Below are 14,794 nucleotides of genomic sequence, written 5' to 3'. Positions count from 1 at the left end.
AACTCTTCCATTAGGTTCAACATAACCCAGACCATAATGCTTTCTTCTGTTCATCTGATTTACATTTCTTTCAACTTGAACAGTCGGTACTTCTGGTTCATATGCCATACTGGATTTGACAAAGTGAATAAATTTTTCTTTATCTTTCTCCAGTTCTGGTTTAGTACTGGTTTCAGAAGGGCTTTCATTATTGCTGAATCCGAGACCACTTCTGTCACCGGATTGCTTCTGCAATTCTTGCATCTTTTCTAATAAAACAGAAGACTTATTCCAAGCATTTACCAGAACAGATAGCTTTCGATTTTCAGATTTCATTGTCTGGTAATCTGCTTTTACTATCTCATTCTCAGTTTTCAATTTACTCATCTCCACTTTCAAATCATTGCAGCTAATCTCTTTCAAGCAAGTGAACTTACTGACTTAATTTTTTAAGTTTAGATTTTCAATCTTAACTTCCTCGAATGATTGAGAAAGTCTCGAGCACTCTTCTACCATGTCATGCAGTGCGTTAATTAACTCAATTCGTGTGAATTCATCAGAGTCAAAGTCGAGTACCTCTTCAGATGTCGAGTTTGGTTCAACATCTGCCATAAGACATTTGATCTCTTCTGCATCACTTTCGCTGGAATGACTTTCAGAGTCAGATGACTCAGTACTTGAGTCCGCCCATTTTGATTTGCTTTCCTCAGCAATCATCGCTTTGCGTTCTCTTCTGAAATTCTTGTCATTCCTTCTGTATTCTTTCTTCTTCAAATCATCCTTCTTGGGCTTTGGGCAGTCAGCAATAAAATGCCAGACTTTTCCACAATTAAAGCATGCCATATCTCCAGAAAATGAATCCTTTTTGAAGTTTCGATTTGGACCTTGGTAAGCTCGATGATTCTTTTTCATGAATCTAGAGAACTTCTTTACAAACAAGGACATAGCATCACTGCTGATCTGCTCAGTAGTCTTTTCAGAAGTACTTTCAATAGAGGTGGCAGATGCTGCTTGTGGAATGAGTGCAGCAGCAACAGTAGAGTTAGTAGCAATAATAGCAGCAAGGGCCTTGGTTGGCAGACTTGTTGAAGGCTCTTCTCCGCTTCTCACTTCTAGCTCAAACTCATAGGCTTTTAAGTCAGCGAACAAGTCATGTAATTCCAACTTGTTTAGATCTTTAGAGACTCTCATAGCCATTGTTTTCACGTCCCATTCTCTAGGTAACGCTCTCATTACTTTGAGTGCTATTTTTCTGTTGCCATGCTCTTTTCCCAGAGCCGTCAGCTCATTGACCAAGCTGCTGAAACGTTCATCAAACTCATTTAGAGTTTCTCCAGCTTTCATTTTTAGATTTTCAAACTTCTGCATTGCTACAGACAGTTTGTTTTCCTTTGTCTGCTCATTTCCTTCACATATCTGAATGAGCTTTTCCCAGATATCTTTTGCGGTAGAACAAATCTTGATTTTGCTAAAGGTATTTTTATCAAGAGTCTTATACAGAATATCCTCCGCAACATTGTCAGATTAGCTTTCATTTTATCTTCGCCAGTCCATTCGTTTTGTGGTTTTTCAACCATTTGAGGTGCCCCCTCAGTAACAGCAATAGCTGTATTTGGCGTTAAGATCTTTAATGGTCCGTCTGTGATGACATACCACATGTCATCATCCTGAGCTGCAAGGTGAGCTTGCATATGGATCTTCCAATCATCAAAATCTTCTTTTGAGAACATGGGAACCTTGCTAAAGTGTGCCATAAATGTTGCAAATATTCAGAACAAGAGAAACCTACTCTGATACCACTTGTTGGGGATCGATGTAGAGTTTAGAGGGGGTGAATAAACTCTTCTCTTTTGATGATAGTTTATGCAAAGGGTGCTAAAATCCTGTTAGAGATTGTAGCTGTTCTTGTTCAATAGTACGTCCAGCAGATCACAATTGAAAGTGCGGAAACAATCTGATGGAGTAAGGTGAGAAACAGTAATAGTAGTAGGTAGTGACACAGTGTTGTTTCTGGAAGTTCAAAGATAAAATCTTCTACGTCTCCACTTCTTCTGTTTCCAGAAGGTATCACTAAAAGACTTTGGTTTTGTAGTACACACTTGTACACACCCACTTCAGCAGGACTTATCTATTGCCTACTGAAACTCTTAGCAACTCAATACAATAGTTCAATATAGGAATGTTCTGGAAAAAACTCTTTTCCAGTTTACAAACTCTTATACAACAATATTATAAAGTTTTGCTTGAAGAGATGAAGAAACAGCAGTACAAAATGATCTCCAAAGATCAGATGCAAAATATGATGCGTGTACTGCTTTTCTGCAAGTTTGAGCTTTTGAAGATAATGAAAATTTCGCGGTAGCTCAATGTATCGTTGGATGGATAAGAATGATCAGCGTTGTTATCTAAATGGTTTTGATCCATATATATAGATAACTTGAGTCCAACGTCTATAATCAGAGATTGTCTCATGTCCTCTGATACAATCAGCTTTATTACCGAAATAGGTTCCTGCATAAGAGCTACAGAACAATCAGTCCTGTTTTATACTAAAATCGGTAAAGCGTATTAAATGACTTAGTATAGCATTTAATGGTGCAATAAATGCTTGGTACTAGATTAGATAACGGTAACAATTAAGATTGAAACAATCGAGTAGAAAGTCGTTAAGTGCTGTTCCAGTAGAACTAAGTTCTGCTAAGCCGTTGAGTATTAACTAAAATACTGCTTCTGATAGAGCAACTCAAAAGCTACTGTTTTGCATAATATTCTGGTTGATATTATTCCTACTGGTTTTAATACTTATCACCACAATAAAGTTAAGTCTAACATAATAGATGACTTCTGTGAAATATATAATTTATGGTTCTTCATACATATAGTCTACGAAATGCGTCAAACTTTGAACAAAAAAGTTAAGAGAAATATAATGGATGAAAAAAGACACGTTAAATAAAAAATAATGTTGCGTATTAATATGTGCTAAATTCTGTATGATATAATTCAAGCACATTTTTTATAGATATTTGAAATTAGGTCTAACTAAGCAACATGAAACATATACATATATATTAAATCGTATTTAAAGCAAAATGTTAAGATCAAGAATGATTCAGATTTAAGTTTCAATGAAGCACAATGAAGAAGAAATTGAAGAATTGTATGTGTACGTTAAGTGTATATAGTGATTATGGTTCTACTACATGGTTTGCGACATATGGATGTCATATAAAATGTCAATATTTCTAAAAAATAAAATAGTTTTTCAAAAAGAAAAAAATTCTTCAGTCAGAAAAAAAATACATGAAAAACAAAATATGCGTAATTTTCATTATATTTATAATGGTATGAAAATAATTCTAAAGCGTTGTGGACACAATAAATCAATTTTGTGCATTTTATTGAGACATTGAGTCATTTCACTTTATTTTCTCCAATATTATCTCGATATATTTCGAAGTGACTAAAAGGTTGTTTTTGTCTCTTTTTTTAGTCAAAGTGTCTAACCAATTAATTCATAAGATATACGATGCTAGCATAGAAAACTCCTCGTCAAATAAATTCACTTAGCCAAATATTGAAATTCAAAAAGAATTCTGCAATAATTCATAAAATTAATTTTGACTATCATAAAATGCTTATGAAATATAAACAGTTGTATTATTAGATGAAATATTGAATAAGACAAATACTTTGACATTTATTTGAATGATATCTCATACGCATATCTTAATTACGTTATTCGTGTCTTTTCTCAAGGTTTTTAAAATACAGTTATTAGTTTTGTATGTCGTTACATAAGATATAAAATATTATAAAACAAATGTAAACTCAATAGAAGAAAATTTGTTTTGTTTCAATGAATAATATAATATTATGTTCTAGACACAACAAATTAGATTAAAACTATATCATCCTCATGACATGATGCACGCAATCATTGTTCTAAAGCTTTCAAAAAAATGATGAACGAGATGATTTTTCTGAATTGCGTCAAATTAAACGAGGACACAATTATAAGATATAGTCATTTGAAGAGATTTTCAAGTATTTTTTATCACAGTGATTGAGAAATACTGAAATAATTGTTAAAAATTTATTAACCTTATAGCTATATGTTGACAATATTGATACTAAATATATAAAAATGATATCACAAATATCATAATGTTTGAAGGTGTAACACTATTCATTGATTATGTTATTGAAGAATATATAGGTTATGCATACTTTTAGTCACAAGTGAAAATCTATCACGATTAAAAGCATGTTTTCTTAAGAGTTATAGTTGATGATTGTCAAAACTGAAAAATCATTTAACAACAAAACAAATAGTCGGAAAAATAAGATTATCAGATAAAAACAATGTAGAAACCGAAAAAATATCGTGATAAGGAATCAAGCTACGAGCATGTCAGATCTCAGATGAGGATTGTGAATAACATAATAGATGTTAAGAACGATCAGATACTTGTTGAGTATACCAAAATAGTTATATGCATATTATAACAAACTACGACAAAGAGTTGTTGAGTTGTCAAAATAAACCAAGAAGCATATTGAAAAGTGTGTCAAGTGGATAAGATAACTTCTTCAATTCATATAACGTCTATGGTCATGATTTTTTATTTTTTGTTGCTTGGTTTGTTTCAATTGATAAATGCTATTAGCCATGTTTTAATTCATTTAAATATGATCAAAATTTCGTATATATCTTCAGCAGTTTATGTTCTCACGTGCAACGCACGTGCATTTTTCTAGTATTACTAAATATGCGAAATTAAAACCGTCAATAAAAACTTAAATATTTAAATGGTTCACTTAGTATAAACTATATTCACTGAGCTAGTGCAATTTTTATTAAAAAAAACATTAGAAATATATACAAAACATTTATCCCTCACAGTCTAAACCTCAAAAAGGAATGTTTTTTTTTTTTTAAAATAACAACACTATAAAAGCATTTCCCAAAACCAAAATGTTTCCAAAACCGAAAAAATATATTATAATCTTATCTCTCTCTCTCTTTCTCCAAAAACCCTAGCAGCAGAGGACTGACAGTGGAGCTTCGTCATGAAATAGATACATATTCATACATATAGACTATCTGCGTTTAAGCATTTCGCCGGAAATGGCGCCAATGGCATTAATCGCCAGATCATGGCCGTTGATCAGACGGCAGAACTTGAGATACATTACTACCTCCATCCATCTCCACCAGGATGTTCAGCTGGCCGAGCCTGGGCCTGAGCCTGAGCCTGGGCCTGGGCCTGGGCCTGAGCCTTATACGCAGCCGCAAACGCCTCTGCCACCTAACCCGGCCTCTGGAAGCCCGCTATACAATGAGAACTGGAGGAGCCCTGTGCCCTCCGCATCCGCTGCCGATGCGGCGGTTATTCCGATCAGTTTAGGGTTTCTTCAAAATACCTCGACTTCGCGTATGCAATCTCTTTCTCAATCGCTGGACGGTCAAAGTTTGATGAATCAGTTCGCTGATTGGATGACCTCGCAGAGATGGAATGAAATGAAACAGCTTTTTGAGTTTTGGATTAGGTCTTTGGATAAGAATGGTAAGCCCAACAAGCCGGATGTGAAACTTTATAATCATTACTTGCGGGCGAATTTGATGATCGGCGCATCTGCTGGAGAGCTACTGGACCTTGTTGCGCAAATGGATGATTACGGGATCGTACCCAATGCCGCGTCGTATAATCTTGTATTCAAGACTATGAAACAGGCTGGTGAAGCGCTCGCGGCTGAGAAATTGATTGAGAGGTTTGAATCTTTTTAGCAACTTCTCTTTGGAAAAAAGTTGTGATCTTCCTGATTAAAAATTAACTGAAAATATTTATGACTTCTCGAGCGGCAATAGATCTTATGTTAATTTGACCAGTTTTTGTCGTTGCACTCTTGTTTGGATGTTGTTCTTTAGTTGATACTTTCACGGAGGGGATAAGCAGTTGTGTGGCTTCTTCAAGGGTGGATATCCTACTTGGGCGGTGTACCTTTTGTCTATAAGATTAGAGAAGATATCTGACTTGTAATTTTAGAGATAGAGGATAAAGAAACTCTTGATGTTGGGTCAAAGACAAGATGTAAGTGTAAGAGCTGGAGGATAAACTTGGTCTCCCTTGTTTCTTTAAATTTTTTATCTTGTGTTGAGCATGTATGTCCCAATAGGAAATATAAAATAAGTGTTGAATGTCTCTCTTATAGTCTAAGAATACATGGTTCAACATGATTTATACCCTTAATATGCTTCCGTTGGTGATGGTTTTTATGATTTTATATCTTTCCGTTTGCCCTATGCATCAAATATGATGATTGTTGTCATGAGACGATAGAGGCATGGTGAAAATTGTTGCACTTGGTTAGGTAAGAATAAAATGAAAATTGCAGCAGATGCCATAAGTTCTATCTGAATCTCTTTTGTTTCGGTAAGTTGGTTGACACAATTCTATTGTTCACTCCATTCTCCCGTTCCTATTCTATATTTCCTCTTCAAGTTAATCTTTTTCAGCGACTATTGACTAAAAATGAAGATTTTGTTAGATCCATCCACCTCCTTTTTTTATTTATTATTATGTCTTATAAAAGTAATGTGTGTCTGTGTTTTTATTGGTTCTCCTTCCTGTTCTCTTTTCTCGTTCAGCCCCTTTTATTGTTGTTTTGAATGAAACTTCTGCATTGCTTTCTCGTGGTGTTTTGTTGCATATAATCTTCTTTCTGCTGTTGTTATTTATGGAATTTTATTGCTTATTTTTTTTATTAATTGAAACCATTTTCACTTGACACGAAAATAATATTATGGTGGGATCTATGTAATTGACCCCAGGATGCTCCAAACAGGAATAGAGTACAAAGAATCTCTACCTGATGATGAGTCTTATGACTTAGTCATTGGCATGCTTCTTTCAAATGACCAGATTGACTCTGCTGTGAAGTACATCGATCTGACCTTGATATCTGGATATATGCTGTCACTGAATGCATTCACGGACTGTGTGCAAAGCTGTGCTAGAAATGCCAGACTGGACACCTTGTTATCAATTATAGAGAGATGCAAGGTCAAATATATATATATATATATATATATATTATGTGCAGTTTGTTAAAGTATACTGATGACTGACTCTGATTACATGGTTGTTATTAGGAAATGGATCAGAACAAGTCTTTGTGCCCTCCTTGGGTTGTCTGCAATTATATTGCTGATATAGCAATGCGATCAGATAACAGCGAATTAACTTATTATGCTCTTGAATTCATTGCTAAATGGATTGCTCGAGGGGAGAAATCACGGCCTGAGACCCATCTTTCTATAAATGAAGGATTAGTTGTCTCTGCTCTTGGAACTGCTACTAGAACTTACAATTCTAGACTCCTTGATGGTTCATGGGCTGTTCTAAAGCGCTCACTGCGTAACAAGAAGCTTCCTGGTCCTGAAACTTATCTTGCAAAAATGTATGCCCATGCTAATTTGGGGAATTTACAGAAGGCTTTCAGTACTCTGCATGAATTTGAGAGTGCTTATGGAAATTCTAAAAGCACAGATGGAGAAGACCTATTCTCCCCGTTTCAATCTTTGAATCCTATTGTAATAGCATGTTCCAAGAAAGGTTTCGAGACTTTGGATTCAGTGAGTTCTTTTGACTAGAGTCTAGATGCATATTTTTTGAGCTTTTGTTGAGTATGAATAGTTAATCTTCGCAATTTAGGTAAAATTGCTTCTTTATTGTTTGTCTTGACAGATGCCATAGGCCAGATTCCTAATACCTGCATACTTGCATGTCACTTATGTTAGAGTTTTATGGCATGTCATATATGGCACAACTAGTTCCTTGTAATATCACAATGAAAGTCAAAAGTCAGGACCGAAGAAAAGTGATCACGTATTCGAACTCATTTTGTAACCTGTGGACTGTTAGAAGGTTACCCGTAGCATTAGAATTTTTGAGATGGTGGTGGAGTGGTGTCAAACATAAAAATGACATTTATTGAAAATTTGTGCCTTCTTGTGCGGTGCTGTGACAGACGATGCAAGTCAGTGTTGGTTAATTTGACGGGCATGTTTTCGACGAGTAGAGTATTTTTATGTAATCATTTCCTTAAGACAGTCATTAAGTTTCTGAGGGTCAACAGGTTGTTTCCCTCATGCATTCGAATGAGATTTCTGTGCATGCAAAATAATTATAACCAATACGACCATGTTCATTGATTCAAAAATAGTGAACCGTGTGAGAAGAATTTCCGTCGCTAGAGCATTCCAAAAATGATATTGTGAGAATATCTCGTATCATTGTCTCTGGAGTTTTACGTGTCAATGTTAAAAGTGGGTAAAAACATTGAAATCATTGTTCCCAGTTATGAATGGATCTTCTGAACTGGGGAAACAAGCAAAATCTTTTAGGTGAATCCCTACCTATTTGGTTAGAAGATACTGATTTTAATGTCCTGATTTAAGTCAGTCCATGGGTATTTTCAGCATAATTTGAGAAGTACCTCATGTAAGCTATTTTATTTGAATGAATTAATCTCAGGTTGGATAGAATATGACCCTTTAAGAATGATAACGGCAACTATTCTTCGGATGTTTTCGAGTTCCATACATATAACAATGCATGTTACCCTTTTAGCCTTACATGAAATCTATTCAGAGTCCGTAGACAATTTTTTTGATTGCTAGGGGTACTGGAAGTACGAGTAAAAAATTCGACTCAAAGAGCAAACCAACTAGGTCATGGCGTTATGGTTTCATATTTTTCAAGCTTGCTACGCATGCTTAATTTTTTTTTTAATTATTGAAGAGCAGACCTTCTAGGTCATGATTTGAAATCATTTCTTGTTCTAGCTAATTGCCCGTGCTTGTAAATTTTCTGCCTTCTTTTCGGAGTTGAGGACCAAAACTCAAACTTGACATGGAATCCTTTCCTATATATTTTCTGGTACCTCTATTGGATTTGCATGATTTCTCATGGTTAGAGTGTAACGTGCCCTCAAAATGTCCTATAGTTGACTGTGTTTTTGAAGTGTTCCCTTAGGTTTATTATCAGCTGGAGAATTTAAGTCGAGGCAATCCACCGTACAAGTCTATTGCTGCCATCAATTGTATCATTCTTGGATGTGCTAATATATGGGATCTTGATCGTGCTTATCAGACCTTTAACGCAATTGATGCAAATTTTGGATTGACACCAAATATCCATTCATACAATTCCCTGATATGTGCCTTCGGAAAACTCAGCAAGGTAACTAGATGTGCATCTCTCACTTCCCCTTGTTCACAACTGCATAATACCCCTGTTTGGCCTATCGACTAGCATGCATTTGACATTTAGAGATTTACTTAAAGTAGATAATTGAAGAAGTATTTTCAAGTCACTTATTTTCTACTGTTAACTTCTTGTTATTGTTATTATTTTAGAGTTTTTACATCTTACAAGGCTTATTCTCTTAAAACCACTTGTGTAACCTGAGGGTCAAACCAGATACATGGTGATTCTCAGAGAGATGATGCATGTAACATATATTACCGTAGCTTTTGATCAATCTTAACTGTGATTGTACACGGCCATGTTCACATGTTCATACTGAATTAAACGCTTCCTTTGATCCAGCCCTAAATACTGTTTCACACTTCTGTTGAATCAATCATAAGGGCTTTTTGATAATGCAGAGGGATGAAGCTGTAAAAGTATTTGAACACTTTGTTGGATTGGGCATGGAACCAAATATGATGACATATAGTCTACTTATTGATGCTCATCTTATTATACGGGATCCTAAAGCTGCTCTCACCGTGATTGATGATATGGTAAATTTTGCATTTAATCAATACACCACATTTATCTTTTATCAATTTTCTATTGAACCTATCCCTGAACTGGAATTTAACCCCTCGAGCAGGTACAAGCAGGATTTGAACCCTCAAAGGGAATACTAAAAAAGGTGCGTAGGCGATGCATTAGAGAGATGGACTACGAATCTGATGACAAGGTGGAATCAATAAGCAGGCAATTTAAAATTCGAATGGGTACAGAGGGTCGCAGGGACCTTCTGTTTAATCTTCAGTATAGTACAGATTACACATGATGGTAAGTTTTCAAGATATGGTTGCTCACATCTGAACAAAAGACAGCCTTGTGATGCCTGCTTTTATATGTTTTTCTTATGCTTTGCTATGTTCACAGGTCTCTCTGTACACTATGCGGAAGAGGCTCTCTAGTTTTTAAATTTATCTGACATTCGTGTTGTTCGGCCTCTGGCTTTTGTAAATTATGGAACCTCCGACCTATTAGTTTTTTGGGCCTTAGCAGGATGAATGTTACAAGGCAGCTTCTTCATTGTCTTGCCTTACATGTAAGGAACTATGTGTTCTTTCATTTCGTTCGAGGAATAATAGGTTTAGAGGATTTGAACCGGACGTTAGATATTAGACGTTTTTTGCATTTGTGCGCTTGGATCAACTTTGTAATTGATATGGTCTATCCTTGAAAAAAAAAAATAAGGTTAAAAAAATTGGTTCGAAGTCCAACCATGGCTTTTATTCTCCTAAATTAAATCCTTCCTTACCATTTTTAAAACTTAAAAGAATCGACGTTTACTTCAATTCTACTTCTTAACCAAAAATGTTGCTTAAAAAGTTTATTTTCGATTTGGTTCTCCGGCTGTTCCTTGTTGTATGAGGTTTGTAAAAGCTTATATAAAAGAAAACAAGTAATCTTCTTCAATGAGTAGTAACACCTAAATATTCATAAACCATCAAAAATATGATACGCCTGTCCTTGCATATAAATCATTTTCTTACCTTAAATACTCAGTTGATAAAACGGAATTTCTCAGAAGCCAAAACAAAAGTTTTTGCGGTAGCAACTTGTGGTAGTCGTTACAAAAGGGATTGTTGGCATTTCGAATGTGGCCGTCTCGTGCTTAGATGAATCAAAAACATGTTCTTGATATATATTATTGATTTGGGTGCAGTCTAGTCCTTAATTCTACAAAAGAGAGACAATGACAATATCTTAACAAAAGAAGAACAGTATCGAATTTGTGTGTGAATATGATTTTGAAATTGATTCAAGAAACAGCTCTCATTGCCAATAAAAAAAATTGGATTGCAACATAATTACGTGAGATCCGAATTGAAGGAAACGTGGATAGGCAAGTTGGGATGAGATTTAGTGTTATTTACCTCAGACGGTTGTGCTGCTGCCTTGGATTCCTCACCTTTGTTGTTCTCCTCACCTTTGTTGTTCTCCTCACCAGACCCTGCCAAGGGTAAAGTGCAATTTCTAGCGTTAGCTAATCACTTTTAGGAAGAATTTGGCTTATTTTAATTTCAAGATTTTGAGATTGTTTTAAAAGTTCGAAGAAAAATTAACACTCAGATAAATGCTCTGGTCTGGTGGATGAATTGACATGTACATTTCTTTCTAAATGAGTTTTCAAGCTATTTTTCCAGCATATTGATATACTATCACAATTTTTATATGACTCAAAAGCAACATCATTAAAACCACATAAACGAGGAAGATCTATGTTCAACAGTTTCAAGTATACAATTTAAAATTATATTAAAAATGATATCTTTTAAAACTTTAGAAATGAGGTAAAATAAAGCCCAAAACATAACTGAAACACCTTCAACTAAACTTATTGAAGCTGAAACATTACAAGATTCTGAACAGGATCATTATTATTCTTGTTATTATAATTATTACAATATGAAAAAGGTTTCCGGAAATTAAAAGTCATTTTGAGAATTTAAGATGATGTATCGACAGTTCCACTCTTAAAATAAGACCAGGCGAGGAAAAACATCTTTTGAACTTTTGAATGAAACTAACTGAACTGAAGATACGAAATAACTAACGATACACCACCACTTACCTCCATCTTCAGGCAAATCCGAGGTCCAAAGAGTGAGATTGTCTCTCAACAGCTGCATAATTAAGGTGCTGTCTTTGTAAGACTCTTCACTCAACGTATCTAACTCAGCAATTGCCTCATCAAACGCTTGTTTAGCCAAATGGCAAGCCCTGCCATTTTTGTTAAACAACTTGATTCCGAGAACACTTCAAAGAGTCACTCACAAGTAACCATGAAAGACAACAATAAAATTACCTCTCAGGGGAATTCAAGATTTCGTAGTAGAACACTGAGAAATTCAAAGCTAGACCAAGGCGAATAGGGTGGGTGGATGGGAGATCTGTATTTGCAGTGGCTGAAGCTGCCTACAGATCAATGGAAACAAGATAGCTAAGGAAAACAGTTAAAGCCATATTGACTGATTCCTTAGTTATTTCTCTATATTGGTTTCTCATGCACAGAGAAATGACCACACCTCATAGCCCTTGAGTGACTGTTCAGCTGCGTCTTTTCTTTCCTGATCAGTCTTGAATTCAGCAAGGTAGCGGTAATAGTCACCTTTCCTGAATTAGAATAGGCCAGAAATTAGTCAGTTGCGGCTCATTAATTGATGTTCCAGAAGGCAGAAAATCCAAAATAGTGAATAATTCATGCAAATACCTATTAGAGCTGTTGAATTTTAATGATACGCAAAGAACTTGACACACAGACCCAAAAGTTTGGATTTGACCAGGCTACATTTGGAAAGGACAGTGACACAAATTTGTTTTTTCCAACAAACTCACGAGCTAGAGAAAATGAAATAAAAATGGTTTTCCTGGCTTCTAGAGACTGCATTTCTTAAACTATCCATTTAATCGAACCTTGGATAGAAGACTATTGGAACACTTTGATTGCATAATCAGATCAAAGCAAGAAGAAGATATTAAGTTATACCAAGAATACCGAAAGAATTAGTTCATTTAAATATGATAACCATTTGACTTACATCTTGTAAAAGAATACAGTAGCTTCTGCTGAACCAGAAGAGGGAATTAGATGCTTGTCGATGACTGAAAGAATATCATAGCAGATTTCGGATAGCTCATCCTCCACCTTGTGCCGGTAATCTTTAATCAGTTTCACATTGTTTTCATTTCTTTTGGCCTCTTCCTTCTGCTCAATCGACGACATGATGCGCCATGAAGCTCTGCGTGCACCAATTACATTCTTGTATCCAACAGAAAGTAGGTTCCTCTCATCGACTGACAACTCAACATCTAGTTTTGCAACCTTTTTCATACTTTCAACCATTTCTGGAAAAAAAAAATTTGTGACAGTACCATTCAGCATGACCAGCAAAGTGGATGATATTGTTTGATCGTTACCAATTAGCAAAGCCCAATTAAGTAACTGACAAGGCCCGACTTTGCGAAAATAACGTAGAAACATAGTTAGAACTTTCCATCTACAGTACACAAGTTCATTTGTAAGAGGGAAAAATGTGGGAGGGGAGAAAGGCATTCGCAAGATGGCAAAGCAAAAGATGTTAAAGAAATTCATAATCCTAACAGCCTTCAAATGAAGGAATATCCAAGTTTGAACAAGAAATAGTGTAAATATTCTAGGAGATTTGATTTCTAGAAAACTAAAAACATCTAGAACACATAATTGGAATCAACCCTTAATGTATATACTAGACAACCAACATCACACTACTTCAATGAATTAGTATATCTTTATAGAGCACCCAAAATCAATGCTCAAAGATAGGCACAAACAAGATCATCCTACAAAAATCTTCGGATTTTATATGCATTTTTTTTGGAATTTTAGTTTTTGCATATTCAAAATACATTAAATATCATCCTCATCATTGGTTATAGAAAAATTCAATCTATTACCTCAAGCACATCGTCATGGAATTTTACAGCAGAAAAAAAGACCAACATCACCAATTTTCTCATGTGTCCGACTGTAACCCATTCCGACCAGAAACACACACACAACTCGCATGCCTGCACCGATTGCACACACACATCAAATCTAAAAAAAAGCCGTAATTTTTTATAGACAAGCCGATCATCAGAAACCCACTTCTTCCCCACACACACATGCTGAAATAAAATTATCTACACGAGGCAATTCCACATCCTTACAGAACACAAAAACACATAGAAAATGGAAACCATACATCATATGCAACTAACAACGTATATACACATAGCAATGTAAATTAATTTACCATCGTAACGCTCGGCCTGTTCCGCGAGCTTAGCTATGTACACCATATCCTCTCTCCCATTTTCCGTCGACATTTTCCCCGGCAAATCAAATCAAATAAAATCAAAGATTTAGAAACGTAGAGAAAACTGAGAGCTCCGTTCGTGCTTTTCATACATACAGGTTATTATTATATATATTTGTATGGAGAATACACGGAAAACGGGGGCAAATGGAAGGTGAAGAGACAGAGACGGTTGGATTGGGGCACTTGCGTAATTTGAGGAAAGATAGGGAGTGAAATAGTGGAATTATGAAAACTGGCAGAGGATACACGTGCGTATATGTTTTTTTTTTATTCAATCAACCAATCACGTTGTTTACTATACATTTGAATATGTTTACTTCTTTTTGTTTTGAAAAGAAATATGATATTTTAAGAAGTAAAATGTTCAATGTAAAAACTTGTGTGAGACAGTTTCATACGTTATATTTTCTGAGATGGATCTCTTATTTGGGTTATTCATGGAAAAATATTACTTTTTATTTTGAATATCGATAGGGTTGACCCATCTCACAGATAAAAATTTGTGATACCGTCTCACAAGAGACCTACTCAATGTTTATTTGGGATATTTTTTAGGATTTTTTATTTAAAAATTTTGAGATGTTAATAAGAAAAATTACTGTTTTCTCATGTAATATATATTTTCTATTTTTAGTTAGGTTATCAGTCAATTTATAG

General features: G+C 35.1%; 2 protein-coding genes and 1 long non-coding RNA gene across 3 annotated transcripts; 1 reads left to right on the top strand and 2 right to left on the bottom strand.

The window, feature by feature from the left end:
- Positions 1–4,997: 4,997 nt before the first annotated feature.
- Positions 4,998–5,388, bottom strand: LOC142524447 (uncharacterized). The gene is made up of 2 exons (XR_012814893.1): positions 5,262–5,388; positions 4,998–5,231 (listed from the first exon to the last, which is right to left on the bottom strand). It is a non-coding gene; the product is annotated as an uncharacterized LOC142524447 (long non-coding RNA).
- On the top strand, positions 5,111–10,397 carry LOC142524446 (pentatricopeptide repeat-containing protein At1g26460, mitochondrial-like). The gene is made up of 7 exons (XM_075628450.1): positions 5,111–5,754; positions 6,815–7,046; positions 7,136–7,618; positions 9,021–9,227; positions 9,656–9,793; positions 9,886–10,073; positions 10,170–10,397. Exons 1-6 carry the CDS (start codon positions 5,111–5,113, stop codon positions 10,069–10,071), a joined length of 1,890 nt encoding a protein of 629 aa, XP_075484565.1. The 3' UTR covers positions 10,072–10,073; positions 10,170–10,397.
- Positions 10,398–10,701: 304 nt separating this feature from the next.
- LOC142525242 (14-3-3 protein 7-like) lies at positions 10,702–14,342 on the bottom strand. Its single transcript, XM_075629462.1, has 7 exons — positions 14,072–14,342; positions 12,836–13,142; positions 12,323–12,410; positions 12,103–12,212; positions 11,869–12,017; positions 11,171–11,247; positions 10,702–10,973 (listed from the first exon to the last, which is right to left on the bottom strand). Exons 1-7 carry the CDS (start codon positions 14,142–14,144, stop codon positions 10,968–10,970), a joined length of 810 nt encoding a protein of 269 aa, XP_075485577.1. The 5' UTR covers positions 14,145–14,342; the 3' UTR covers positions 10,702–10,967.
- Positions 14,343–14,794: the final 452 nt, after the last annotated feature.

The sequence above is a fragment of the Primulina tabacum genome, chromosome 14, assembly GCF_025594145.1.
Source record: "Primulina tabacum isolate GXHZ01 chromosome 14, ASM2559414v2, whole genome shotgun sequence".
Classification (NCBI taxonomy): domain Eukaryota; kingdom Viridiplantae; phylum Streptophyta; class Magnoliopsida; order Lamiales; family Gesneriaceae; genus Primulina; species Primulina tabacum.
This window is presented reverse-complemented; position numbering and strand designations above follow the sequence as displayed.

Coding starts and splice junctions, on each gene's coding strand:
- LOC142524446 (XM_075628450.1), top strand. CDS start 5,111: ATGGCGCCAATGGCATTAATCGCCAGATCATGGCCGTTGATCAGACGG. Junction 7,047..7,135: donor CAATTATAGAGAGATGCAAG/GTCAAATATATA, acceptor GGTTGTTATTAG/GAAATGGATCAGAACAAGTC. Junction 9,794..9,885: donor TCACCGTGATTGATGATATG/GTAAATTTTGCA, acceptor CCCCTCGAGCAG/GTACAAGCAGGATTTGAACC.
- LOC142525242 (XM_075629462.1), bottom strand. CDS start 14,144: ATGTCGACGGAAAATGGGAGAGAGGATATGGTGTACATAGCTAAGCTC. Junction 12,411..12,835: donor ACTGTATTCTTTTACAAGAT/GTAAGTCAAATG, acceptor ATTCTAATTCAG/GAAAGGTGACTATTACCGCT. Junction 11,248..11,868: donor GGATTTGCCTGAAGATGGAG/GTAAGTGGTGGT, acceptor TACCCTTGGCAG/GGTCTGGTGAGGAGAACAAC.